Consider the following 27679-nt stretch of genomic DNA (forward strand, 5'->3'; position numbering starts at 1 on the left):
ATGAAATCAGCACTGCAGAGGAGAGCATCTGTGTGAAGCAGTTGCTGCTATCTCCATTTATCTGGGTAAAACCTGGGAGCCTGGCATGGGAGAACCCTGCATCTGCCCCACAGCCTCATCATAGCAGTGGGGATAAAGATCAGAGCAAGTCAAACCATGAGAGAAATCACCCAGCAATCTGACGGACTGCAGCAAAATTCTGCTGTCTTTGTCTCTGATAGGCAACCTAAACAACACAGCCACAGCTGAATAATTCGGGTGTTTCCATGGAAAAATCGGGGAAATGAGGAACACAGTGCACTCACCGATTCACCGTCTCCCAGTCCCCAGGCCTCTCTTGCTGCTGCTCCTGACTGCATTCCCCTGAGTTTGGCTCTTCAAAACTGCTCAAAAGCAGGTTTCCCTCCTTTGTGACCGCTGTAATATCTTCCTGTATCACACAAAACATTTCTCATTCAGGCTATTTAGTGCAAAGTAAGGATGAGTCATTTTGTGTTTCCCCTGCCTCCGTTTCCCTGTGTGAAACAGAGCAGCAATACCCAACAGACCAAAGGACTCCCAGCAGATGTTTTTGTCCTCTTAACATGGAATTAACCCCTGGAGCTGCATGGGGCTGAGCCATGGACGGGTCACCAGGCTGGGTGGAAATGTCACACATGAATACACCAGGCCACAGAACAACTCAGGAGGCCAGCACTGCCCCAGCTCTCTCCTGATGAGCAGCTGCTGCTGGTGTGAGACTTCTGCCCACCAGTTCATGGCTTCAAGCAAGACTGTCCACAGCTTGAGGGCTGTGCTTCTCCATCCAGGTCAGGAGAGGAGGCTGTCAGAGGAGCATCCCACGGGGCAACAAAGCCAGGACTGAGCCCACACAGCACCACTCACTACAGCCTCTACACATGCAATCAACACCCCCAGCACAACCTCTCAGGGAAAATTTAAACCCTTGGGGTCCTCATCAGCGTCAGCTGAGGTGCTTTGTGCTGGCTGGGCTCAGCCCCAAAGCAAACATGTGCATTGAGTCAACTATTCCCAGGAAAAAGGGGCCAAACACAGAAATGAGGAGTGAGAAAACACACGGAGCTGATGAACTGAGGTGGAGGAGGCCCTGCAGGAGTGACCTGTGTATGGTTCCATTGCAGAGCCAGGTCCTGGAGGAGTCAGAGCCCATCCTAGGAGATGGCCAGGTTTTTATTGTAAGAGAAACAACGGCAAAATCTCTTCAGGGAGAAGATTCAGAAAGCCCTGACTTGCTCCAGTGTCTGCCTGCCCCAGATAGCTCACAGCAGCCCAAACACAACATCAGCCTCAGGAGCAGCACAGCTGCAGAACCCACCTCTCCCACCCGGTGTCCACTGCCACTCTGTGCCCTGTCACCAAACACCCTGGAGATGGGCACAGGCACAACCCCAGCTCCTTCTGACACTGCCCCAGGCAGAGCACCCAGCAGGGAAATGATGCAGCATGTTCTACACTGCAGGGGAATGCTGTTTCCTCCTCTTTCACCTCACTCCCCAGAGACCCATGCTCCTTCTTTGATTCCAAGCCATTCATTATCCAGAAAGCAAAGTGGCCAGACCATCAAACAGGTGGTAACTTGACTTTTTCTGTCCAGTATATCAGTGGGATTCATTTCTTAGTTACTCTGTTTAAGTAATTTCTGTCATTTTTTCATTGTGCTTGATGCCAGTTTCTGCTCAGCATCACAGCTACATCAAGTATTCTGATTTACTAAATATTTGAATTCAGGAATCAATTGATTCAATTCAGAACCAGTCTTGGGGTTGTCCTGAGAGAGAAAAGGATCCCATGTCTTGCTGTCACCACAACCTGTGCAGTTTCTCATCTGCTTTTGTGTCTCATGGTCCTAGAAGGAACAAAATAGAAAAGCCAATAGACCTCACTGACAAAAGCCAATGAGTGGTTTTGATATTTGAAATTAATAGATGAGGAGTTAAAAGCAACAGATGGCTTGTACCGAATGCTGCTGTGCTTTCTAGGCAAATGAAAGCACCTGATGAGTTTTATTTCTGCACAGAGACAAGTGGGCACTGCTGAGTGGTTTATACACTGCTCACCTACACCGTGGAGCTGCCACCTGCCCCTGCACTGTGGCCACGGTCCCGAGCACGAAGCTGAAGTCACTGAGACATGCTGCAATAGATGTGGCTGCTATTTCATATTACTCTCTTCATTTTCAAAGAGGAGATGGAGGCCCATTGACAGTATCTATAATGATACTTTCTAAACATGCACAACATATTTATGCCTACACACAGCACAACTTGGATGACATTTTCAGTATTTCTTAGAGGCAGCTTTCTGGGAACTCGCTGTCACATGAATGACAAATTATTATAAATTAAAATAGATACAATTCTTTGACTTAGGTAAATGAAACCTGTCACAAAGCAAAGCAGCTCATTCTTCAGCCACACAGAACAACTATTACCACAGTGATTGCATCTGAAGGAAGGGTCCGGGGCCTGTGCTGCTCCCTGAGAGGTGCAGGAGCACAGAAGACAAGAGGCTGATAAAGCAGCAGCTGGCTGCACTACCATTCCATTGACTCCTGTGATAATATTAATCACAATAGCAAAGAGTTGAAAAAGAAATGTTAAATATTCAAGAAACAAATGCTGTTTAAGACAGAACCTGAAGGCTCTCATGAAGACAGGGATCATAGGGTGGATGCTGTGTAGCGTGTGTTCACACAGAACCTTCACCTTGGCTGCTCTCCAGCACAGCTCCCTTGAGTGCCCAGCAGGCAGAGGCACCCGGGCACAAAGCACCCTCCAGGCCTGTGGTGAGCTCTGTGCAGCTTTCTGCAGCCAGGGCGAGCAGAGGGACCCAGCTGGGGACAGGAGCAGGCAGGGGACAGAGCAGCCGTGCAACCCCACGGGAGGGGCAGGCTGCAGCTGCGGGCACCAGGGGCTGGCAGCTCACAGAGCTGGCTGGTGCTGCAGCGTGACCTGCCCGCTGCATGGCACGGGGAAGGGCACAGGGACAGCCAGGCTGGGCTCTGCCTCGCCTGACAGCCCACACGGGGGACGGAGGGAGCAGTGGGCACCAACCAAACTGGGCACCAACCAAATTGAGCATCAACCAAACTGAGCACCAACCAAACTGAGCACCAACCAAACTGGGCAACAACCAAACTGGGCAACAACCAAACTGAGCAGCAACCAAACTGAGCAACAACCAAATTGAGCATCAATCAAACTGAGCACCAACCAAACTGGGCAACAACCAAACTGGGCAACAACCAAACTGGGCACCAACCAAGCACTGGGCACCAACCAAACTGTGCACCAACCAAACTGAGCATCAGCCAAACTGAGCACCAACCAAACTGAGCATCGACCAAACTGGGCACCAACCAAACTGAGCATCAACCAAACTGGGCACCAACCAAACTGAGCACCAACCAAACTGAGCACCAACCAAACTGAGCATCAACCGAACTGGGCACCAACCAAACTGAGCATCAACCAACCACACTGAGCACCAACCAAGCACTGGGCACTCACCAAGCAAACTGAGCACCAACCAACCACACTGGGCATCACCCCACACTGGGCACCAGTCCAGCAGGCAGCGCAGCCCCACAACCCCAGCCCCGGGCACACCCCAGTGGGCAGCGGGCACACCCAGCCCCGGGCAGAGCGGGCTGTGCCCAGCCGTACCTTGAGCTGGCAGTAGCGCTCGGTGCGCAGTGCCAGGATGTGCTCGATGGAGAGCATGTCCTCGGGCAGCTCCGCCTCCGCCAGCTCCGTGCCGAAGCTCTGCAGCATCTGCGCGATCTCCTTCACCGTCAGGGCAAAGCTCTCGATGGCCTGCGGGACACGGGGCCGTGTCAGCCCGGCCTCAGCACGGCCCCGAGCTCCGGGAGAGCTGAGCTGAGCTGTGCCAGGCCAGCCCGAGAGCTCCAAGGGAGCTGAGCTGTGCCAGGGCAGCCCGAGAGATCTGAGAGAGCTGAGTTGAGCTGTGCCAGGGCAGCCCGAGAGCTCCAAGGGAGCTGAGCTGTGCCAGGGCAGCCCCACGGCTCCAGCCGGGCTGAGCTGTGCCAGGCCAGCCCGAGAGCTCCCAGAGCTGGGGGGATGTCCAGGCAGAGAACACCCCCCAGGAATCCAAGCTGCCACTCCTCTGGGAGACAACATCCCAGGGAAAACTGACAGTGTAGAGGAGGCACGAGAACACACAGCAAGGCACAGCTCCTGACTCCTGGCAATATCAAAGGTCTCGCCAAGGAAAAGAAACAAACCAAACTGGAAATGTTCTGAATTCTCTGCATTTGGTCAGTATGCAGTAGGCAGTCTCACTACTCCACTTCCCAAACAGTTCGGATATTAATCACATTAAGCGACCATTATTAACAAAAAAGCCTATTTGGTATCTCCCATTAAGGGAATTCTAATAAAGATTTAAAAAGACAGATTTTTCAGTTTCAAAAGGAGCCCGAGGGACAAAATCATCCTGCAAACCCACCAAAGCCCAACAGCCCTTGGCTCCTTTGCACGTCTGACCCAGGAGGAGCAGTGGCTCTGGGGACTGCTTCCAGCCCCGCAGTGTTCACTGCCAGATAGAAACCACCCCCAGGGACAGAAACCACCCCTGAGACAGAAACCATCCCCAGGGACAGAAACCACCCCTGAGACAGAAACCATCCCCAGGGACAGAAACCACCCCTGGGACAGAAACCACCCCTGGGACACAAACCACCCCCAGGGACACAAACCACCCCCAGGGACAGAAACCACCCCCACGGACACAAACCACCCCTGAGACAGAAACCACCCCCAGGGACACAAACCACCCCCAGGGACAGAAACCACCCCCACGGACAGAAACCACCCCTGGGACAGAAACCACCCCCAGGGACAGAAACGACCCCCGGGGACACAAACCACCCCTGGGACACAAACCACCCCCAGGGACACAAACCACCCCTGGGACACAAACCACCCCCAGGGACAGAAACCACCCCCGGAGAGCCCCAGGCCAGCCCCACTCACCGTCCTGAAGATGACCCACTCGCTGTGGCAGTACTCCAGCGTGCCCCCGAGCTCCGGGGTCAGCTGCTGCTCATCGATGTAGGTCAGCAGGTCACTGACAGAGCTCAGCATCACCACCTGCACATAGACACACAAAAACACACACACACACACACACAGAAACACACACACACAAAAAAACACACACACACAGGGCCCCTGTCAGCAGGACCACCGCTCCTGCCCCCTCATCTCTGCTGCACCTCCAGCTCCAGTTTGCCCTATGTCCTTCTGGAGCAGGGCTTCCTTCTTACACTATGGCTTAACACAGCTTTTATTTGGAGCCAGGGCCTGCCCACCCTGCCAGGGAACAATTCCCAATTCCCAAGGTCCCATCCATCCCTGCCCTCTGCTAGTGGGAGCCATTCCCTGGGTCCTGTCCCTCCATCCTTGTCCCCAGTCCCTCTCCAGCTCTCCCTGGAGCCGTTTCAGGTCCTGGCAGGGCTCTGAGCTCTCCTGGAGCCGCTTCAGGTCCTGGCAGGGCTCTGAGCTCTCCTGGAGCCTTCTCTCCAGGTGAGCAGCCCCAGCTATCCCAGCCTGGCTGCAGAGGGGCTGAGCGCTGCCAGGCTGTCTCGGAGCCCTGTGGTGGCTCCATGTCCCTCTCCCCGTGGGGACAGAGGCTTGGGGACAGGGACACGGGCAGAGGCTTGGGGACAGCGCCAGGCAGTGCCAGCCCATCCTGCTGCCCGGGGCAGGCTCTGGGCACAGCCTGGGACAGGCTCTGGGCACAGGACAGGCTCTGGGCTCAGGCTCTGAGCACAGGACAGGCTCTGGGCACAGGACGGGCTCTGGGCACAGGCTCTGGGCACAGGACAGGCTCTGGGCACAGGCTCTGGGCACAGCCCGGGACAGGCTCTGGGCACAGGCTCTGGGCACAGCCCGGGACAGGCTCTGGGCTCAGGCTCTGGGCACAGGACAGGCTCTGGGCACAGGCTCTGGGCACAGCCCGGGACAGGCTCTGGGCTCAGGCTCTGGGCTCAGGCTCTGGGCACAGGACAGGCTCTGGGCACAGGACAGGCTCTGGGCACAGCCCGGGACAGACTGTGGGCACAGCCCGGGACAGGCTCTGGGCACAGGCTCTGGGCACAGCCCGGGACAGGCTCTGGGCTCAGGCTCTGGGCTCAGGCTCTGGGCACAGACCAGGCCCGGGGCAGAGCGGCTGCCAGCAGCTCGTACCGGTAACTTGAGCAGGAAATCCTCGTGGCTGAAGCGGAAGCCGATGTCGGTGAAGGTGCGCTGGAAAAAGCCCGTGGGACGCAGAACCATCACCAAGTGCAGGTTCCCCGGGAAGGACGCCTGCGGGGAGACACACACGGCTGGCAGTGCCCTGAGGAGGGGGCAAGCACTCTGCTTGAGGGGTTCTTCCTGCTTTTCGACCAGGAGGGAGATGCTGGCAGTGTTTGGAGGTATGGGGTGTAACTGCAGCTGGGCTCTGCAGCCCCACTTGCCTCTGGAGCAGGCAGGAGTTCAGCCATGCTCCTTGGAGGCACACTTATTATAAACTTTAATAACACAGATACTGTTCAGCATTATAACTTGGGGAGTGAAATTACAACTTAGAAGGGAACAGAGGGCTGGAACACTAAGAGGAATGACAGATTGTGAAAGCAAAATTTATTGCCAAACTTGCTACTCATCCCATAACTGCAAAGCACACTCGTCTTGTCCTTGGTAATTACCAGGCAACATTTAATTTGTGGCAAGAATTTGGAATTTCCTGTCTACACTGCTGGAGCCTTTTTCCAAGCATATGGTTGGCAGGTGCATTTTTAAATAGATCTGTGGAAAGGGCTCTTGAGAATGAAAAAGAATTTTTAAGAAAGTAGAAGTTGCATCATTAAAATATGGATAAGCACATGATGCAAATACTTGAGTTAATTAAGACATGATTTGCTCTGGGATCTTGTCAGGCCAGGTCACATTTCTCTCCTCCTTATATCATCCTCCTCCATGAAACATGATATAACCTCTATACCAGGGTGAGAATAATGAACATGTTTGGGTACTTTGCACTGCAGGGCACCTCATCTGTGCCTTCAAGACAAAGATCACTCCCACAAACACACATTAGTGCTGTTTAAAACAGGCCTGATTTACACCTGAGGTCTGGCACCCCTGAGCTTCACTGTCACTCACTTGCTCTGCTTTCTTGGGTAGGAAGGGGCAGGCTGTGGCTTCCCCTGCCCACAACTTCCTTAGAAATGGACAGTGACTTTTAGGATCACATAAGCCACATAAATCCAATTCATTGATCTGCTGTTATTTTAAGTACAAGCAGGAAAAAAAAGATTGTGAATGAAATGACAAACTCATTCCCTTTGGAAGTCAACAAGAGTGGTGCCAGGGACAAAGACCTGGCATTGGAAACAACAGCAAACATTAAATAGCTGACATTGGTGCTGGCTCCAGGCCCTGGGTGCTGTGCTCCTGCCCAGCACCTGGCAGCACACAACACTCCTCTGGGAGCTTGGGGCTCCTGCTTGACCCTCCTGCTCTCAAAGGAAGCTCTTGGTATTAGCACCTGCTCAAACTGGCAGCAGAACAGAGTTTTGATGGTCACTTTAAAGAACTACTTTCTAAATGCTGCTGCTTCTCTACTGGTAGGGTAACCACACTTGCAAGTTCACTTTCTAACATTCAGCAAAATCAGAACCAAAAATACTCTTAGTGAGATCCCATTCACACTGCAAGAAGGGAAGCCTCTCTGCCTCCTAAGGGATGCTGACCAGCAAAACGCCAGCAAAGCCAGGTATTTTTAACACCAAGTTCAGCTGTAGCAGTAGTAACAATTTAAAATACCGTAAATCTAACTTCATCAGAACCAGGTCAGCACTTTCTGCCTCACTCCATACCCTTTACTTCATCCTTTCTCACACGGACTCATGTCTTCCACCATTCAATGGCTGAGCAGAAACAAACACAACAATAACACAGCCAGAATGCTTCCACATGGCCTGGTGTGGCTAGGAAGGATTTCTCTGTCAGATCCTAGCTCCCCATGAGCCCATAAATGTGACTTTCCTCCAGCTGCACGCTCTGCTGCAAATCTCCTGAAAAATGCCTGGTGTTTCACCTCAAAGCAGATGAGTTTCCAGGGCAGATGATTTGATTTCCATCCAGTTTAGAAAGCATTTGGGGGTTTTTCAGCTGATCTTATACATACAGGATCAAGGTCAGCACTTATGAGTAGCTACAAAACAAGAAACACAGCTTTGCAAATGACACCTAATGTATTCCCAGCATGGAAAAGAATGAACCTGACAAGAAATACGCTTGTAGAAAGACAGACACCAACAAGCCATGTCCTGTGCCCTCTTAGAGAATTAAGGGAAAGGATGAAATGTTAGAACAAACCTTCCATAGATCAGTAATTCCTCAACATAACATTCCTGTAGGGATTGTATCTTTTTAAATTTTGTAACAGTTTTTCTCAGGGCTGAAGCATATATAAGTTTCCTGAAAGCAGAACTCTAATGATACCGAAGGTACTGCTGCAAAAAAATCCTTTCTCACAACATATTAAAGAAAGCAAAGACAAAAGGATACTTAATCTTGCTCTATGCTTTATCTTATCAATTTTAAGACTTCAAATAATCCTTTGCACCTTATAAACGTGGGGTTATGTAACAAAACACCTAAAGAACCCTCTGAAGCCTCTGCCCTCTGCAGCACACCAGGAAAGGCAGAAAACTACCAGCACAATTCCACTAAATCAGGCAGCTGGCAACACTTCAGCACAGCTCACTGTCACTGAGCACAGCCCTGCCCACAACACCCTCCCCTTCCCAGGACACACTCCCCTTAAGGCCAGTTCAGCGACTTTTTAAATGCACATTTAACCATAACCTCACACCGAGCCCCATTTAATCAATACAGACAAACTGGGCTAATAAAGCACAAGAAAGGACATGCACTGAAAGCATCAGTTACTGCCTCATTACTGAGTATCTCATTCTCACACACTTAGTGTTATTTTAACATTTCTGCCAGTTTTAGAAAGTCCATTTTCAGGCACTATTCTTCCCTGCAGTTCACTGGGGCATCCATGAGATTGGTAATCAATAATAATTTTTTTTTTTATTAAAAAAAAAAGTAGTATCTGCCAGTAAGTTTCTTTCTGTGCACAGTAGATTGAGGCCAGTCCTTATAGAGGTGCTGAACTTAATGACTTTCTGCTGCCCCTTAAAGGAAATGTCGTGCAGCGAAATGCCAGGTACTGCCAGTCTGAGCCTTTAACTTCCCCTTTAACTTCTCCCAGAGCCGGAACGAGACCCCCTTCCCTTCCCTTCCCTTCCCTTCCCTTCCCTTCCCTTCCCTTCCCTTCCCTTCCCTTCCCTTCCCTTCCCTTCCCTTCCCTTCCCTTCCCTTCCCTTCCCTTCCCTTCCCTTCCCTTCCCTTCCCTTCCCTTCCCTTCCCTTCCCTTCCCTTCCCTTCCCTTCCCTTCCCTTCCCTTCCCTGCGGGTGGAGGCGCCGGGAGCAGCGCTGCGGGCAGCGGAGCCGGCGGTGCCCGGCGGTGCCGAGTGATACCCAGCGGTACCAGCGGTACCCAGCGGTACCCGGTGACACTCAGCGGTACCCAGCAGTACCAGTGGTACCCACTGACACCCAGCCCCGGCCGCTCCCGCACGGAGGATGCCGCTGAACTCCCCCCGCGCCGCTGCAGCCCGAGCGCTGCGGGCCCCGCTGTCCCTGTCCCCGCTGTCCCTGTCCCCGCTGTCCCCGGCCCCGGCCTCCCCGGTCCCCGAGCGCCGCAGCACGGGGCCCGGAGCCTTACCGCATGCCGGGCGGGCCGCCCGCCCCGCCGCGGGCCCGCCTCCGCCATGGCCCCGGGCTGCGGGAGGGACGGGGATGGGGAAAGGAAGGGATGGGGAAAGGAAGGGATGGGGGGAAGGAAGGGATGGGGAAAGGAAGGGATGGGGGGAAGGAAGGGATGGGGAAAGGAAGGGATGGGGAAAGGAAGGGATGGGGGGAAGGAAGGGATGGGGGGAAGGAAGGGATGGGGAAAGGAAGGGATGGGGGGAAGGAAGGGATGGGGAAAGGAAGGGATGGGGGGAAGGAAGGGATGGGGGGAAGGAAGGGATGCGGAGCAGCGAGGGAATGGGGAGCAGGGAGGGATGTGGGAAAGGAAGGGGATGCGCGGCAGGGAGGGGATGCGGGGCAGGAAAGGAAGGGATGGGAGGAAGGAAGGGATGGGATGGGGGGGAAGGAAAGGAAGGGATGCGGGGCAGGGAGGGGATGCGGAGCAGGGAGGGGATGCGGGGAAGGAAGGGGATGGGGGAAAGGAAGGGATGCGGGGCAGGGAGGGGATGCTGCGGACCGCGCCGCCCCGGCTCGCCCCGCTGCCCGGGGCCGGCACACAGCGGTGCGGTGCGGTTCGGTTCGGTTCGGTTCGGCTCGGGCAGGCAGCAGCTCCCGGCTGGCAGCCCCGCTCTCCTCCCCAGCGCCGGCTTTGCTTTTAAGGTGGAATGCCAAAAATCATCCTGCAGCCGCTCTTTGCTGCGGGGATTGGGCTCGCAGCTCAGAGCTGTCACCCTTCCCTTTCCCCCCCGCCGCTGCCTCCAAGGTGCCTTTCCAAGCTGCTCGGGGTTCCGGGGCAAACCAGGGGAGGATGCTCCGGCCAAAACCCGAGGCTTGCCCCGGCATCACTCCCCACAGCGCTGCTAGCCTGGTTTGCCCAGGCAATTAGAGACTTACATAAAGAGTTAAAACAAAAATCTCTACAGTGTGATAGAAAAAAATCTCAAGATCAGATGCACAACCGCAGAGCTGCAATTGCATATACATATGCTGGGAAAAAATAGGACACACTCTGTGTTTGAAATTCAGCTTCATGGCACTCCTTTACTCCAAAATTGTACAAAGATCAGAAAAAGATTTTTTTTTTTTAATTGTACCAGGGTTTATGATGTTTGATTGGAAAAAAATCAAGATTTAAATTTTTGTCCTTACACCTTCCGGACACAGAGACAGCCATCGAGGACCTGACTCTGTTTTTCAGACAATACTCCCAAGTCTTATGGTTTAGTGGGCACAGGTTCCTGCATCCCTCTCTGCACAGAGCACCTCCCACTCTTTGCGTGGACAGCCCTGACACTGCAGGCAAAGTCACCTCTCCACATGGACACACGGCACAAACGGGGTGTGTGCTCCAAATATTACACTTTCTTTTTAAACACAAAATGAATGCCACTTCTGTAGAAGCTACAAATTAGGACAGGATTTTTTCCCATTTGACACTTGCAGACTATGCAAAGCAAGTACAGCATCCTTAAAGGAAGCTCTTGGTATTAGCACCTGCTCAAACTGGCAGCAGAACAGAGTTTTGATGATCACTTTAAAGAACTACTTTCTAAATGCTGCTGCTTCTCTACTGGTAGGGTAACCACTTGCAAGTTCACTTTCTAACATTCAGCAAAATCAGAACCAAAAATACTCTTAGTGAGATCCCATTCACACTGCAAGAAGGGAACCCTCTCTGCCTCTTAAGGGATGCTGACCAGCAAAATGCCAGCAAAGCCAGGTATTTTTAACACCAAGTTCAGCTGTAGCAGTAGTAACAATTTAAAATACCGTAAATCTAACTTCATCAGAACCAGGTCAGCACTTTCTGCCTCACTCCATACCCTTTACTTCATCCTTTTTCACATGGACTCATGTCTTCCACCATTCAATGGCTGAGCAGAAACAAACACAACAATAACACAGCCAGAATGCTTCCACACGGCCTGGTGTGGCTGGGAAGGATTTCTCTGTCTGCTCCTAGCCCCCCATGAGCCCATGAACATGACTTTTCTCCAGCAGCATGCTCTGCTGCAAACCCGAGCTCTGGTTCCAAGACCCAGTGCAATGTAGAATTGCAAACCTCCCTGTGAGCCATGTTCAGACCAGACTGCTAATGCTGTAATGCATGCACATACTGGATCATTTAAAACACATTAATGCATCCATACACTTTTAACATAGATTTTTCCATCCATGCCCACATACAAATCCTTGTTTAAAGAAGAACCTGTTCAAAGAACCTAAAACTTTCAGTCACCAACAATTAGGTAAAATAAACTAATAACCAGTGTCAAGAAAGAACATGTACCGAGCAAAATTTTCCACCCATCAAAAGCATAGAAGATGGCACAAAACACATTTGAAGCACTGCAAAAGAGTATAAAACCCAGGAAAGGGATCAAACAAGCAAATTAGCACACAAACAGCTCATTTATGCACTCAAATTAATTACAGGGCCATAAAGCAAACTACTGCCTAGAGAGGAAGCAGGAGCATCGCTGCTCTGGCTCCCAGTGTTTACTGAAGGAGATACACAAAGGCAGGGTGGCTTAGTACACCAAAAGCAATCAACACTAAAGAGGACTTACTGCTATTTTTTGGAGAGTTGTTTTGACTGATGTCCATGTGTCCAGTCTTCTATCCAGGATTAGGATAAATTTAGTGTCAGACTCATGCTGACTGCAAGATAAGAAAATACCAATAACCAGATAATGTTCCAAGAAAAGTGACTCTGTTTCCAAAAAAGCTCCAAATCCAAGAACTTGGAATGTAAACCACATTTTAGTATTTCTACACTTCCTGAAATTCCCTTTGAAAATATTTTCCTGAACACCCAAACTCTTTCCAGTGGTGCTTGGCAACAGGACAAGGGGCAACAGGCAGAAACTGAACCACAGGGAATTGCATCTGAAGATGAGGGAAAATGTCTTTTCCTGAGGGTGGCTGTGCACTGGAGCAGGCTGCCAAGAGAGATGTGAAATCTCCTTCTCTGTATATTTTAACCCCCCTGGGGCTTTTCATATCTCCAGATACTCCAGCACAGCCTACTGCAGGGGAAGCTGCTGTGGCTGGGGGGTTGGACTGGCTGATGCTTGAGATCCCTTCTGACCCAAGCCATTCTCTGTGATCCCACAGCTCCCTTCCCAGCCCCAGCCCAATCTTGTGGTGATTCTGGCTGTGCTAGCCCAGGGTGAAGCATCACCTGTGAACTGTGTGACAGCACACACCTAGCACACCCCTGGGACAGCACAGACCTGGGACAGCACACCCCTGGGACAGCACACACCTGGGACAGCAGATTGCTCTTGAAACCCCAAGTGGCCTCGAGGAGGTGCAGAGAAGCTGTACCCCTGGCCAGCAGGATCCCCTAGCTGATGCCCCAGGACCCCCCTGCCTTCACTGCCCAGGTTAGAGCAGCCCAGCAGTGGCTCCTGGCTTGTTTGGGCAGGAGGCAGCAGAGGTGGCACCAAGGCAGGGCAGAGACATTAGATGTGGTGGCACCAGGCAGGGCAGGGCAGTGCCAGCCTGGCAGGGGCAGGGGCAGGGGCAGCTGTGGTGGCTCCCAGCCCACCAGCCAGGGAGGCAGAGATGCTCGGAGGCGTTTCCAGCACAGCCTGGCTGCCTGGGCGGGCACAGGCTCCTGGCGCCCCTTCTCACACCCAGAGCTTGGAGCTGTTTGCAATGGGCAGTCTGGGCAAGGCTGGCAGCAGTGCCCGCTCTGGCAGCGCCCCAGGGCCCAGGGCTGTGTCTCTAATCCCAATATTGCTCCCCAGGCAGGCAGGAGCAGCCCAGCTGGGCCAGCACACGCTGCAGGCAGGGAGGCACAGCTCACCCATGTGTGCTCACTGCTGCACCTCCTGCTCCGTGAGTGCCTTTACAGGACAATATTTGTTCTGTGGGTGCTGCCCAGGACAGCCGTGCCCACACCACCCTGCCCCCAGCACACGGGCTCCTCCCAAGGCTCAGGTGTGTGCCCTGGGCACAGCCTGTGCAAGCAGCCCCTCGGCAGCATCTCTGCCAGTTCCCGTGTTTGGCAAGGCAAGCAGCCCTGGATTGCTCAGAAGGATCTCACGGCAGACAACACTTGGCAACTCGCTACAGAAAAGAAGAAAAAAGACACTTGCAGGCAGTGCAGGAGCTTTCATTCAGTGCACATTTTCTGCTCTGGTCTGGGGCAGCTACAACTCTGACAAGTGCATTTAAGAGGAATTAGCAGCGGTGCTCAGAGGGATAAAAACTAAAATTCCCTCTGACTCATAACAATAGCTGACTGAAGACACGGAGAGGCACCCGGCTCCCAAGCTGTCCTGTGACACATCCTATGGGTCTGTACCTTCACACCCAAAGTGCAAAGGTTTCAGTTGAATTTATTCAGTGCCTTTGAAGCACAGGAGAAAAGAGCAGAGAAAATTAACATCACATTTTACATGTGGGTCATGCACAGAACACATGTAATAAAGTCTGAGGCTGTGAGCATGGTCAGCGTGACTTTTCAGCCAAAACCTTTATTTGCTTGGAATAGTTTAGGCAACATGAGACAATTCTGCAGATTTCTGTTAGCTCTGTTCACCCCCACCACAAGCTAAGTGGCCCAGGTGGGTGGGAACAGGCCGAAGGAACCTTTGGTATGAGGCAAAAATAAAACCCTTTGGTTTTTCAGCACACTCTAAAATTTTTAAAGGCATGTCTCTGAACTATAAAGAACAATTCCCAACTCCTCTGGTGTTTCCTAAGAGTCTGCAATTGAAAAAAAAAAACCAAAAAAAAAACAAACATGTTTCCACAGAACTACTATCATAATAAGACCTGAAGAAAACCCCAGAATCCAGGTAATTTAGAAAAGGCAGCCAGACTGTAGTGCAGTGCCAGTTAAGCAAAGCTGAAGTCATTAACTCAGGACAAGGTTATGCTCAGAGAGCAGCCTCTGAGCATGCTAATGTACTTTTATCAGCTCCCTTAGACAAAGAAAGAGGAAAGTTCCCAGCAGTCTGACAGCCTTGACACCTCCTGTGAGAAATTTGTCATTTATTCTAGGCCAGTGAGAAAGTCTGTGACTATTTGCAACCCAGGCCTTGCAGGTTTATCAGATTTCCAGGCCCGTGATGTACCTTTTAGACTGACAATAAAAATAAATCAATGCTTTCTACCAAGGCTCTGAGGGCTCTTTGTTTGCATCCAGCAGCAGAAAGATGGAGGCAGATAACCAGGGCAAGGATTATTTCTCTCTGGGTGTTTCTTGTTGCTTTTTGATGCACCAGACTAAAAATAAAGACCTGGGATGTTTTGCAGGACTTGAAATTGGACCCTGGAGGCTGCAGTTGTGAGATTTAGCACAGGACGGAGAGGCTCCTTGCTGCTTTGGGATCAGAGCACGCCGGCACGACCTGCCCAGGACTGAAATCCAGGATATTTATAGGCACCAGAGCTGTGCTACCACCCCAGCTCTGAGCCACCCTGTGCCTCACCTCCCAGCCTGAAGGAAACGGGCAAAGCTTGGCTAAATACCAAAAAGCTGGAGAGTCACAGAAAGAACAGGACAGGCCAGAATAGGATGTGATATTGTAGTAGGAAGGGACCCAGAGTGATAACCTGCCCAAATGTCTGAACATTTCAGCTAGGAGATGCTGGTAAGGGCATTGTCCAAGTGCCCCCCGAGCACTCAGCTTGTGCTGTAAACACCACACTGTCCCAGCCCTCAGTCCAAGCCTGGATAACGTGCTGCTCTCTCACTCCTCAGGTCTCTTTCTGCAAACACCAGGATCTGTCACACTCCCTGCTCCCAGCACAGCACTGCAGGTGCTGCTCAGCACAGCCAGCCTGAAGGCAGGCAGGCAGGCAGGCAGGCAGCATTTTGAGCTGGATGTGCACAGAATAGAAAGTGGGCATCTATTACTTATTCTCCCTTCCAGCTCATCCACACAAGTACTTTCTCAGCTGCCCCCTGCCTGCAGCAGTTCCCAGGAATACTAAAAATTCACTTGCCTGCAGACTCACCTTCCTCCTGGCTCTGCTGTTAATGCACTCGCCTGGAGGGCTCAGGAGCAGCTTTCAGCATCCATCTCCTTTATCTAACAATTCTTCCCAGCAGAAGAATGCCTCACGAAATTCGGCTTCCCAAAATACCACAAACCATTCATCTTGCCCAAATACTACAAAGTGACCCACGAGGTTTGCTCAGACTGGCACAGGTAGGACACCATGCAGGGGTGTGTGGCTTGATCTGCACATCCACAGGGAAGAAGGTGCTGGTGCACCTTCCCCTAACCCTGGGACTTGAGGAATGAAATACCTCTGGCAGGTAAATATTGACCTCTTTTAGGGGCTTTCTGGGCCACAGTCTGAGCTCTGGTCCCACGATGTGCTGCTGCTGAGGGACATGTGTACCTGCCACCCCCAGCTAGTGATGCTTTGCCTGGTCACCCTTTGGAGCCTTCCAGCTCCAAGGCTTTAGGAGCACACATTTCTAGGGTGATCAGACATGGGGACAGGCTGCTATGGGGGGAGGAGGAGCAGAGCAGGATGATTAAAGCAGTTTTACTAAAAGCAAGCTGAATGTGTTTGAATCACCAGCAAGCTCGCAGCTCTCATTAGTTTCCTGATTGAGTTTGACCCATTACAGGCCCATCAGGCCTGCTCATCATGCTAATGCCAGGGTGTTCACATCCAGCCTTGGAGAAACCAGACAGAGCTGGCAAGTGCAGATGCACAGAGCAGGGCTGCCTGCACAGGATGAAGGAGAACCCCTCTGGCCAACACTTGGCAGGGCTCTGTTCCTGCTGAGCCAGTGCTCTGTGGGCCAGAAGCCCTTGAAACCTCAGAGTCCATCAAAAAGAGGACAGAGGAACCAGAGCATCCTTTTTTTCCTTTTTTTTTCTTTTTTTTTTTTTTCTGAATAGAGGTGCCTAAACACTCCACACTTCTTCCAAAGCAGCTGCTAATGGAAAGCTCCCATCTAGCTGCTGTCAGCCTGCTCTCCCTGCAGGAAGAAATTTGCCAAAACAGGCATTATTCAAGAAAATTAAGGATTCCAGGTAACTGAGTCACCAGGCCCAGCAGCAAGAATTAGGAGGGCCATTAATCTAAGTGTACAGCCCTGTGTGAGGCACAGGCAGACTTACCCTGACACACAGGCAGGTAATGGGAGCTGCTGCTCTCTGCTGAGCCATCAGCTGTCAGGGGACCCCAAAGGCTTTGTTCTGTAATTAGTCTCTTCCTCTGGCTTCATTTCTCTTTTTCCACAGTAATGACTCTCTATTTGTACACGTCAAAATATTATTTTGCAGTGGCATGGTGTATTTAAGTGGTGACACATGCCAAAGCTTGAGGAAAGCTTGTTGTTAATTAGAAACTTCATCAACTGAACGTGTGATACATTCCAGCTGACAGGTCACAGGGAGGATGTCCACTCCTTCCTGTGCAGTTCCTGGCACATCAAACACCTCACCTGGGCACTGCAAGGGCCTGCATCCCTGTGGTGCTCTGGGAGCTGCAAAAACCCCTCAGCCCCACACCTGGCTGTTGTCACCCTGATTCTTAAGATTTTCTAAAGCCTTCTGAGTTTACATTCTGTTGGAGAACTTTCCCACACAATTTCTGTAAACAACATATTGTTTTGCATTCCTTCATGGGGGTGGAGAAACTTGATGTACTAGTGGTTTGTCCAATGTCTTTGGAGAGGTGGCCCGTTCACTCTCCAATCCAATGTCACCTTTGGGAAAGTATAAAGGTCGGAGTCAGAGAATAAACTTTCTTCTTTACCTTGCAAATAGCAGGTGGCTCACGTCGTGCTTTCACGTGTCCTATAGCGACAGGCTGTGCCCTGCAGTCCCTGCCCAGCCCAGGCAGAGCCCACCTCTGCCAGCCCAGCCCAGAGCCAGCAGGAGCCTCCTACCTCGGGACTGCAGTCAGGTAGGTCAGCACCTTGGACACACTCTCCTCGGGCACCTGGTTGAAGCCAGCGTTGTCAGGGAGGGTGATAATCCAAGCCTTGTCCTTCCCCCTTCCACCTGCAAAGCACACAGGGATGCTCCTGCCACGCTCCTGAGCAAAGCCACGGGCAGCAGCCAGCTCAGAGCCCACGCTGCCACTGCCAGAGGGGCTTTCATCCCTAAAGCAGCAAAACACAGCCAAGGCAGCCTCTGAGCCCAGGCACAGCACACAGCTGAGCTGCCAGAAACAAATGTGTGAGTACCAGGCATGCCCTTCATTTACTGGGTGTACTTTACACGGGACAGCAAAGGAAACAGAAATACAAGGGCAAATAAACAGGCTGGTCTGAACCTACAGAAATACATCTCACAGCAGAGTGCTTGTTAAGCATTGAGTGCTGGGAGCTCAGAATGCTTTACAGTGTGGCACGAGACAGAAACCTAATCTGCTCTTTCAAGCTGCCCCCATGTTTTATTAACAACATTTCTAGTGGCACTGGACACTTCCTGGTGGGTAATAGCCCGTGTGAAGTATCACTGACAAACAGCAAAGAAGTTTGTCTGGAGTATTTAATTACCACAGGGAGAGACAGAGACCCTGGGGATGTTCTCGTACTCACCAGACAGAAAAGCAAACTCCTTCATCAGATCATCACTGATGTCCTTTGCACAGATGGGTATTGCAGTTTCTGGAGAAAGGGAAAAGCAACAATCCAAATAAAGCACAAATCCAAAGCAAGCACATTTATCAATGTGTTAATGCAAATGCGGAACTTGAACTTCCCTCAACTATACCTGAAATTGTGTAATAGAGGATATGTGGATCTTAGAGATGTTATTTCCAATGTTTCTAATGACTCTAACAGGGTGAAAGTCACAAGTCAGCAACAAATGCATTCCACCAAGTGCACCAAGGCAGCACTTAGCTTGAGTGGCCTCCCCTCACCGGGCCACATGCGATGGAAATTTGTGTATTTTGGAGTTTGCAGTCCCACTCCCTGCTTTACAAAGTCTCCCAGTGCTTCCCAGCCTTGGCAGAACAATGGGCTGAGGTTTCTGCTGGGAACTGCAACGTCCAAGGCTGCTGCACTGGGAGGAAGGCTGGGCTTTCAGACTGTCACAGTCTTTAATTTTGAACAAATAAGCTTCTGAAATCACGCTTTCACCTGGCATGGGGCCACAGAAATTGGAGAGGCTGTTGTTCTTATGTTCAGTTATTAGATTTCTTCCTAATTAAATCATGGCAGAGGCTGTTTCAATACCATATTTAGCACCATGATCATTTCAGAGGCAATGAAGCACATCAGAACAACACACACAGCTTCACCTTGCCCTGGGAGCAGGAAACAAAGACCACACTGACTAAACACAAGAGGAGCTTAAAGCTGGCAGACGTTTTTCTGGATTATCTATAAATGGAATGACAGCTAAAAATCAAACATCCTTGTTCCTGCAAATAAATGTTTTGAAGCACATCTATACAGATTAAAGTCCTTGGGCCTTCTGATAATCAAATTGTAAACACTGATTATTTCACGGAGTTGGTCCTAGGGAATAATCTTCTGGCAGTTTTAGATCAGACAGGCTGCATACTTCAGTACACTCCAGCATAATCAATATTTATTCTATTTCCCTTTCTTCCAGAAGCTTTCTGGTCACTTCTACTTTATCTGAAGATTTTTCAGGCCTGTGCTGGCAGCACAGCAGCCCAGATGTGTGTGGGGTACTCTGCCTCCCACAGCCCCACCAGCCACTGGCTCTCCAGGCACACACACACTGCTGGTTTTCCCTCCTGCAGATAAAAATGTGGGGTTTGCTTGTTGAGGATTGAGCCTCAGTCCCAGTGGCATCCACAGAAACATTCTTGATTTTAACAGGCCCTAGAATTGGTCTTGGTGAGAAAGAAGTTTGTCTTGCAAAGATACTTCAAATACTTGTCTCTCATTGAAGTGCTTCACCCAGCTTGAGGACAAGCAGCAGCAACAGACTTCTATTCTATTTGTTGATTTTTTTTCCATCAGGTTAATGGTTTCATACTGATAAAATTCACATTTAATACCCTAATGAGCTCAAACACATGAATTAGACGACATCAAACGTGTGTCACTGACCATACGAGACAAAAGGCTGTGCACACGTGCTGGCCCCAGACCAGCCTTGGCCTGCTTGTGCACAGGCAGGTGAAGCCTGGCCCCAGAGCCCACCCTGCCCAGCCCTGGCTTCCCCAAAATGCAGCAGCAGCCAGGCCAGGCACGGCCTGGAACGTGCTGGAACCCCCGTGCCAAGAGCTCGACAGCAGCCAGGCTCCAGGCTGGAGCAAACGTGGCTTTTGTTTGCTTCTGCACTGGTATGGGAGGATGTGCCAGTCCATGGAGGCTGCCCAGGAAACAGGCTGCAGAGAGGAAGGTAACCTTCCCATGGTCAAAAAAAAAATCACTTAATTTAAAAGTTTCACAAGACATTTTCTCACTGAGAGCCACCTAACAAGGTGCAGGGAGGCGGGGGGAGTTGGTGCCCATCCTCTGGGATAATCCCACAGCACAGAGGAGCAGGATGCTGCCCCTTGGCAAGGTCAGGGCACAACAGCCTGATTGTGGTGAGATTAGAGCTGCTCCTCAGCCAGCTCATCCCTGGCACTCACTCTGTGCTGGCCACTGGACTCACCCTCCTGGGCAAATATTAGGGAAACCAAGTGCTGGCATCAGACCCACAAGTGTGCTGTGTGTGAGGCACTTCAGTGGGATGCTGCAGTAAATCCTGAGCAGAAGCATGACCTTTGTCCTCAAATATTACTCTGCAGAAAGAGCACTGAGAGGCAGTGAGGCACCAAAGACTCTCAGACAAGCTTCAGCTGATGTTCTGTGGCAAACTGGGGATTTTTTACTGGAGGCCACTTTTGGACAGTACAGAAAAGACCCCAGGGTGCTGCCTGTGCTGGCTATCAACAGCACAGCCAGTCTGCATCTCCTTGGCACAGGCCTGGAGGCCTTCAGGAAACTCCACTCATTTCTTTCAAAGCCAAAAAGAGGCTTTGTGACCATCAGCTGTTACAAAACCCAGCCTGGACTCCCCAGCACCATCTCAGAGCACTCTACAAACCACTGTCCCCACACAGCTGGCACAACCTCCAGCTTTAGGGTCTTATAAAAACCAGCAGCATCTGGATGGAAAATGGTCACAACAGTGTAGTGCCATTTTTAGATAGGCTCTAAAATGGGCATTCATAAAACGCTGCTGCAGTTATTGCATTCAGAGGCCCCTCTGCAGGGAAGAGTGTTGCCATGATACAGAGTTTGGAAGCCAAGCAGGGAAGAGACAAAGTGTGGCACAGAGCAGCACGTGTGGCACAGGGCAGCAGGTGTGGCACAGGGCAGCACGTGTGGCACAGGGCAGCAGCCGTGCCCCTCCACAGGGCCTGCTCTGTTTGCCAAAAGGTGACTGACAGGTGCCTCACAGCCAGCTCCTGAGCCTGCTTCCTGCTTGGAGCAGGAAATTCTTGGGCAGCTGGGAGCAAATCCTGTCCCCAGCGGCTTTGGTCCCCATCTGGAACAGAACAGGCACAGGGCCAGCAGGATTTGGTGCTGGCACAGGGCCATGAGCACGTCTGATGCCAAGAGCAGGAACAAAGGGCACTGCTAAAACCCTGCTGCTGCAGGCTCTTGGACTGACCTGGACACCTGGGTAAACCACAGAATTCCTTGTTTGGGATCCCTTCTTTGGGATTCCTTGTTTGGAGTTCCTTGTTTGGGATTCCTTGTTTGGAGTTCCTTGTTTGGGATTCCAGCTGGTGGGCCATTCCCATGCCAAGTGAGTGACACAAAGGACACATTAAAATATTCATGGCAAAAAGCTTCGACACCTGTGACTGCTCAAGTCCTTTTCTCCCCACAGCCCACAGGGACACTCACACCTCTCTGTGGCCCACGGGAGCTCCTGCACACCCTGAGCCCTGGTCAGCCTGCAGGCACCTCCTGCCTGTCCACAGCCAGCCAAAACCTGGCTTTCATCTCGAGGGGAAGGGGAGCAATTAGGGTTATAAGTGCCTATTTCTCTGGGAGGTATCACATGTGGGAGACGGCTCCTGCAAGGCCTGAAGTCCTGCACATGGCATGAAAGTCCCACCAGCATTAGTCCACCCCTAGGAGTGATGGCTTGGTCACCTCACCAGGTTCAAGGACTCCTTAAATGATCATTTCTCAGATGGAGATTTTTAAGGAAGGACTCAGTCTATTTTCAAGCTCCTTCTTTTCCTGCTCCCCAAGCACCCAGCACAGCGTAGGAGGCAGCAGCAGATGGTTCTCTCCTCTGACCCAGGGCTGTGCTTCTCCTGCGAGGCTTTCCGGGGCTCGTGTGCAGTCAGAGCTTCCGTGCAGACACATCCCCACCACCCAGGCCCGGGGGTGTGCTCAGCTGAGAAACCACACAGCAAAAAAGGAAAGCTTCTGGAAAACCAGAATGACCTTTTCGAAAGGCTTAGATATAGACACGCTGAGGATAAGAGGAAAAAGGCAAAAAGAGGTGCAGTGAAAGGAAAAGAAGGAATAGAAAAGGTCGACTCAGTGCAATTCAGGTTTGAGGACCTGAACTGGGTCAGTGTGACTGACCCGAGCAGGAGTGACCCCACCGGGGCAGCCCAGTCCCCACCTTCTGCAGGAGCCCAGCCCTGAGCTCAGACAGGACCAGCTGGGACCAGCCCATCCAGGCGGGCACAGAGCTCTGGATCTGGCTCCACAGCCAAGCTGCCAGCCCCAGGCAGCAGCATCCCCCTGCCAGGCATCCTCCCCTCCAGCAGCTGCTGGGGAAACCCTGGCTGTGGCAGCAGGAGCACCCAGGGCACCCCTGTGGCACTGTGACACTCCAAACCAGCACAGCCTCATTGCCACTGACCAGCCACTGCTGCCAGCAGGGCAAGGTGCAGCCAGATAAAGATCCCACAGCCATGGAAATGCCAACATGGACCCAGTTCTGGGAGCTGGGGCGAGCAGAGGGTCTGCAGGAGCCGTGGCTGAGCCACGCTGCCAGCCAGGAGGAGGAGGAGGAGGATGCTCAGGGGAGGTTAAAAGATCCCCTCTGCTAGAGACGATGGAGTTTTGGGGAGGGAATCTCTTCCAATCTATATTTAGCAGCTGAGAAACTGGGGAAGCTTTGCTAAGAAAAGGTGAAGCAAAAGCAAATTAAGCAGCGACAAGGCTTAGTTGTTACCTCCTGCTATGCTGTGATGTTTTCATGTCCAATCAGAAAAACCCCATGCTCACATCACACCAAACCAAGCAAAATTGGGAATGATAAAAGCCAGCTCCACCATACATGAATTCACGTCAGTTGCAAGAAATGTAATAAAAGATTCTCAACACCCACTCTTTTGGATTCAACCACAATGTGGGAGTTGAGAAAATCCAGTTTCTTGCATTTCTAACATATAGGAGCTTCAATGTACTTTAGTTTTGTCCTTTTTCCAGTTTCAGTCACTCTTCCCTTACCAAGGAGAGCAGTACATGTGTTTGCACACCAGCACCAGGCACATTTGCCAGCTGTGCAGGCAAAGGCTCATTTAGCATCTGCCACCAGTACACATCTTCCCAGTCCAAACAATCAGCCCCTAAACCAGAGCCCATTCAACACAAGAGACTTCCAAAACTCAATAAAAATATACAAACATGAGTAACTTTCCCATCATCATTCAGCACCATGCAAACACTGATTTTTCAAAGAGAAATTCCAGCAGAAAGTAACTCCTGGGAGATAGTTCAGCAATAAATCCTTGGGCCCCACTAGCTGGCTGGAGAAGCTGGAATGGAATTCACTGAGGACACTGGAACAATTTCTTTCCCAGCTGATATAGCCAGGAAACTAAACTCTGCAGCCAGGTTCCCCCAATGGCATCACCTGGAAACTCTACTGGAAAGCAAGGGAAAATAACCACAATTTTTCCCGAACTGAAAGTGGGAATGCCCAGTTCTGCCATTCTCCCACTGACCAAAAGCACATTTCTAAAGCCAGCTAAGCTGCTCCTGCAGCAGGAGCAGGCTGTGCAGTGGGAAGTGAGATGGGAGGACAGAGCTGGTGCTCGCTGGCTGTCTCCAGCCCCTGGAGCAGCAGGGTGACTGCACTGTGCTGGGCCCCAGGAACAGCTCTGCCCAGCACATCCTGACTCACTCTGCCCTAAAACCAGCCCCAGCATCGCCTGGGAGCAAAAAGGGATGCAGAAACCAAGGCAACCCCACCCAGCACTGCCACCAGCGCTCCCCACACTCCAGCTCCTCTGCCCACCCATCTTCCACTGGCCTCCCTGCACCAGGGAAGCTGCAGAGGAGCTGGGCGAGGCCGTGGCAGCCCAGCAGGCTGAGCTTGGACCCTCACTGTGCTCAGCACATGGCCCCAGAGCCACTGCCACAGTGCCACGTGCCTGTCCACAGAGCCTTGTGGCTGCTTTGTGGCTCCAGGGTGCCCTCAGTCCCACCTGCCAAAATCAGCACTACCAGAGGCTGCCCCAGCCCCGCAGCCAGGGGCAAGGTCCCAGCCCTGAGCCCCATCCCACATGCTCCGTGTCTCCAGGCATCCTGTGGCAATGAGAGCGCCTTGGAAAACTCCTTCTTTCCCTCACCATGTTCTACACCTCAGTTGTTCCCTCCCACGCAGCCCTGCTGTCACTTCTCTTCTGTCCTGGCACATGAATGATAAGATAAGCCATTAAACTCCTTGTAGCAAATGTGGTGTAGGGAGGGGAAGCACATCCCACCTACTACTGGCTGCTCCAGACTACTACTGCTCTGGGGCCACCCGAGGGCCTGGCTGGGCAGGCACAGAGCTTTTGGAGGCTGCTCTGGTTCTGCCATGCTCTGAGAGAGCCTGAGCCATTTTAGAGATGGGAACAGCATAAAAGGCTTGGGGTTTTTACAGGCTTTCATCTCAGGGTGGATCACCTTCTACTAGAAACCACCACCAAGTTTCCAGTACTGCTGCATGTAGAGAAATGGCTAAAACAAAAAACATGGTCCCAGATCAGGCTGAATGCTCAGAAATCAGCAATAAGGGAAAAGAACTTCTGATTTATTTTTAATCTCATGATTTGAAGAACCTTATTCAACTTTGTCTCTTTCTCAACAATTTATTTTAAGAACCTGTGTAGATGCCAAATCATGGGTCCGGATCCTGCAGCTATAACCACACAAGTGTGCCTTTGTGGGGATATTTTGGCTCTGTATGACCATTACACAAAGGTCATCTGCCAAAAGCTGGTTAGGAGAGAGGGCTCATGCTCAGAGGAAGCCCACTGCCTGCTTTCACCTGGCTCCCAGCACAGGGCTCCCAGCACGTGCACCTTCTGTGTCCCATCCCTGTGTCAGCAGCCCCTGCTCCAGCAGCGTGGGTGCTCCATGCCAACAGCAGCACCAGGAGCATTTAACCACATCCATGCAGGCAGCATCCTTTGCTAACTGACCATGACCCCCTGCCTGCATTTATCTGCTCCATTTCAGGGTGCAGGCAAAGAACAGGGCCAGGTGGGCAGGGCAGGCAGAGCAGAAGGTGCTGCTGGCACCAGCCCAGAAGGGCATGGGCACACGCAGCTGGAGAGCAGGTGACACGCTGCTGGAGTCCCCACCTGTGACCCACCCCGACAAATTCCTCCTGCACCCCCAGCTGTGCCTGGCAAAGATGGCAAGGATGCTGCCATTAGACAGGAAGCTTTGTTTGGGTCAGTGTGTCTTTTTGGTGCCCGGCACAGCTGCAAGCACTCTGCCAGCTGTAAACAGCCGAGGAGCGATGGCTTTGCCTGCTTCCAACCCCTGACAAGGTGGGCATGCTCTAGTGAGGCTGCAGTCACCCCAGGGGACACCTCCCTTCCTGGGAGAAATACCTCTAACTCCCTGCAGGAAAACAGGAAAAGAATGGAAGAGCGAGGGCTGCACGCAAGTTCAGAGCAGATCACTGTCCATCCAAGGAAACACCGCTGAGGCAGCCGTGGCCTGACAGGAGATCAGATTGCATCTCCTTCTCACATTCAGCGTGTGCAGCCACAGAGCACAGCCGCTTCTCTGGTTGTGTACAACACCACGTTCCCAGCACAACCTGCTGCTCAGAGGTGTCTGAGGGCTGAGGGACACGGCAGTGAGGACAGGGTATCTAACAGAGAACACCCCTGACACATCCCCTGCTTCCTACTCCTGAGCCAAGAACAGGCAGCCAGGGCCAGCAGGATAGGGTACAGCTTCCCAAGGATGGTACAGCTTCCCAGGGATGAGGTACAGCTTCCCAGGGATGAGGTACAGCTTCCCAGGGATAGTACAGCTTCCCAGGGATGAGGTACAGCTTCCCAGGGATGGTACAGCTTCCCAGGGATGGTACAGCTTCCCAGGGATGGTACAGCTTCCCAGGGATGAGGTACAGCTTCCCAAGGATGAGGTACAGCTTCCCAAGGATGAGGTACAGCTTCCCAGGGATGAAGGACAGCTTCCCAGAGAAGAGGTGTTTAGCTCTGGCCACGGGAACCCGCACAGGGGGCTGGCACTGCCAGCATCCTCCTGCCCCCGGCAGCAGCGGGGTCCCCGCCGGGCGCTCTCTCTGAGCCGCCCCGGTGACACGTCGGGCAGTGCCAGCAGCGGGGGCACAGGGCTCCTCCGGTACAGCCGGGGCTGCTCCGCGCCCACCGCGCCGTGCTCAGGATAAAGAACAGAACCGATCAGATCAGCAGCTCGGATCCTCAGCAGCTCCGGCCCGCGACCGGCGGACCGTGCCGAGGCTGCCGCGGGCGGCGGGACCGAGCGCGGGGAGCGCGCCCGGCACCGGCACCAGCACCGGCACCGGCAGCGAGGAGGGACGGGGCACCCGGGGCACACCTGCCCGCGGAGCCGCTGCCCCACGGGCTCCGGGGAACGCCGCTGTCCCCCCCGCCGCCCGGACACCTGCGAGCCCCGCCGGCCCCGCACTCACCGGCGGCGGCCTCCAGCAGCGCGGCGGCGCGGAGCAGGCGGTAGTAGCGCTCCATGTCCCCCGCCGAGGTGCCGCCCGGCGGGGGCCCGCCCGGGGCCGGGGCCGGGGCCGGGGCCGGGGCCGGGGCCGGGGCCGGGGCCAGGGCCATGCCGCGGGCAGCGCTCCCCGCCGGCAGCGCCCGCTCCGCGCCCCGGGCCCGCCGGGCGGGGCCGCCCCCGGGACCGCCCCAGCCCCGCCCCATCTCCGCCCCGGTACCGACACCGGCCCCGCCCCGGTACCGGCACTGCCGCGGTACCACCCCAGCCCCGGCCCGGTGCCGGTACGGCACCGCCCCAGCCCCGCCCCCGCCCGCCGGCTTTTCTTTCCCTTTATTTTTTTTTTTTTATCCCCTTTCCCTGGTTTTTCCTTCCTGGTCTGCTTGTTTGTTTGTTTCCTTTTTTCCCCCCTCTTCCCCCGTGATTCTTAGCCCCCTTTCCTCTCTTCTCCTTTTTTCCTGTTTCTTTAGTTTACTCCCTTCCCCCCTTTCTCCTCCCTCTTCCCCTCTTTTTTCCCTTCCTTTTCCCCCTTCCCCCTTTTTTCCATTCCCCTATTTTTCCTCTTTTTAGTCTTTTTTCTAGTATTTCTTTCTGTTCCCGTTTCTGTTTTTCTCTTCCTTCTCCCCCTTTCCCTTCCTCTCCCTTTTCCCCTTTCTTTCCTTTTCCTCCCCTTTGATTCCTTTTTTTGTTCTTTAATTTACCACTATACCAGTGCCCCCCAGCAAACCACCCTGCAGCTGGATTTACTCCCTGCCTTAGTGCCTATAGCACTTCTATAGGGGAAAAAAAAGGCACTTCCATCCTCTGCAAGCAGCATTCTAGCAAATTCCTTGAACGGTTTGTAAGAACTGCATTAAACCCTCCTACAGCCAGAGCTGGCCAGAGCTCCAGGCACAGCATGGGGCTGACCCCTCATTCTCAGTTTTCCTGGTGCTGAGGTTCAAACCAT

At 52.6% G+C, this 27679-nt stretch overlaps 1 protein-coding gene across 4 annotated transcripts in view; it reads right to left on the reverse strand.

The window, feature by feature from the left end:
- The window catches only part of MCF2 (MCF.2 cell line derived transforming sequence), a 50770-nt gene extending 23967 nt beyond the window's left edge, over nt 1–26803 (reverse strand). For 3 of the 4 annotated variants that reach the window (XM_077786464.1, XM_077786465.1, XM_077786463.1), the window contains exons 1-8: nt 26696–26803; nt 18385–18453; nt 17728–17842; nt 12425–12515; nt 6231–6350; nt 5016–5132; nt 3687–3836; nt 306–430 (exon numbers count right to left, since the gene is read on the reverse strand). In XM_077786464.1, coding sequence (XP_077642590.1) covers nt 306–430; nt 3687–3836; nt 5016–5132; nt 6231–6350; nt 12425–12515; nt 17728–17842; nt 18385–18453; nt 26696–26750 — 842 coding nt within the window. In that variant the 5' untranslated portion in view covers nt 26751–26803. Of the gene's footprint in view, nt 1–305; nt 431–3686; nt 3837–5015; nt 5133–6230; nt 6351–9828; nt 10036–12424; nt 12516–17727; nt 17843–18384; nt 18454–26695 lie in introns of those variants that run through there. The other variant, XM_077786466.1, reaches the window with a different exon arrangement.
- Nucleotides 26804–27679: the final 876 nt, after the last annotated feature.

Source organism: Lonchura striata, chromosome 14 (genome assembly GCF_046129695.1).
Source record: "Lonchura striata isolate bLonStr1 chromosome 14, bLonStr1.mat, whole genome shotgun sequence".
Lineage (NCBI taxonomy): Eukaryota > Metazoa > Chordata > Aves > Passeriformes > Estrildidae > Lonchura > Lonchura striata.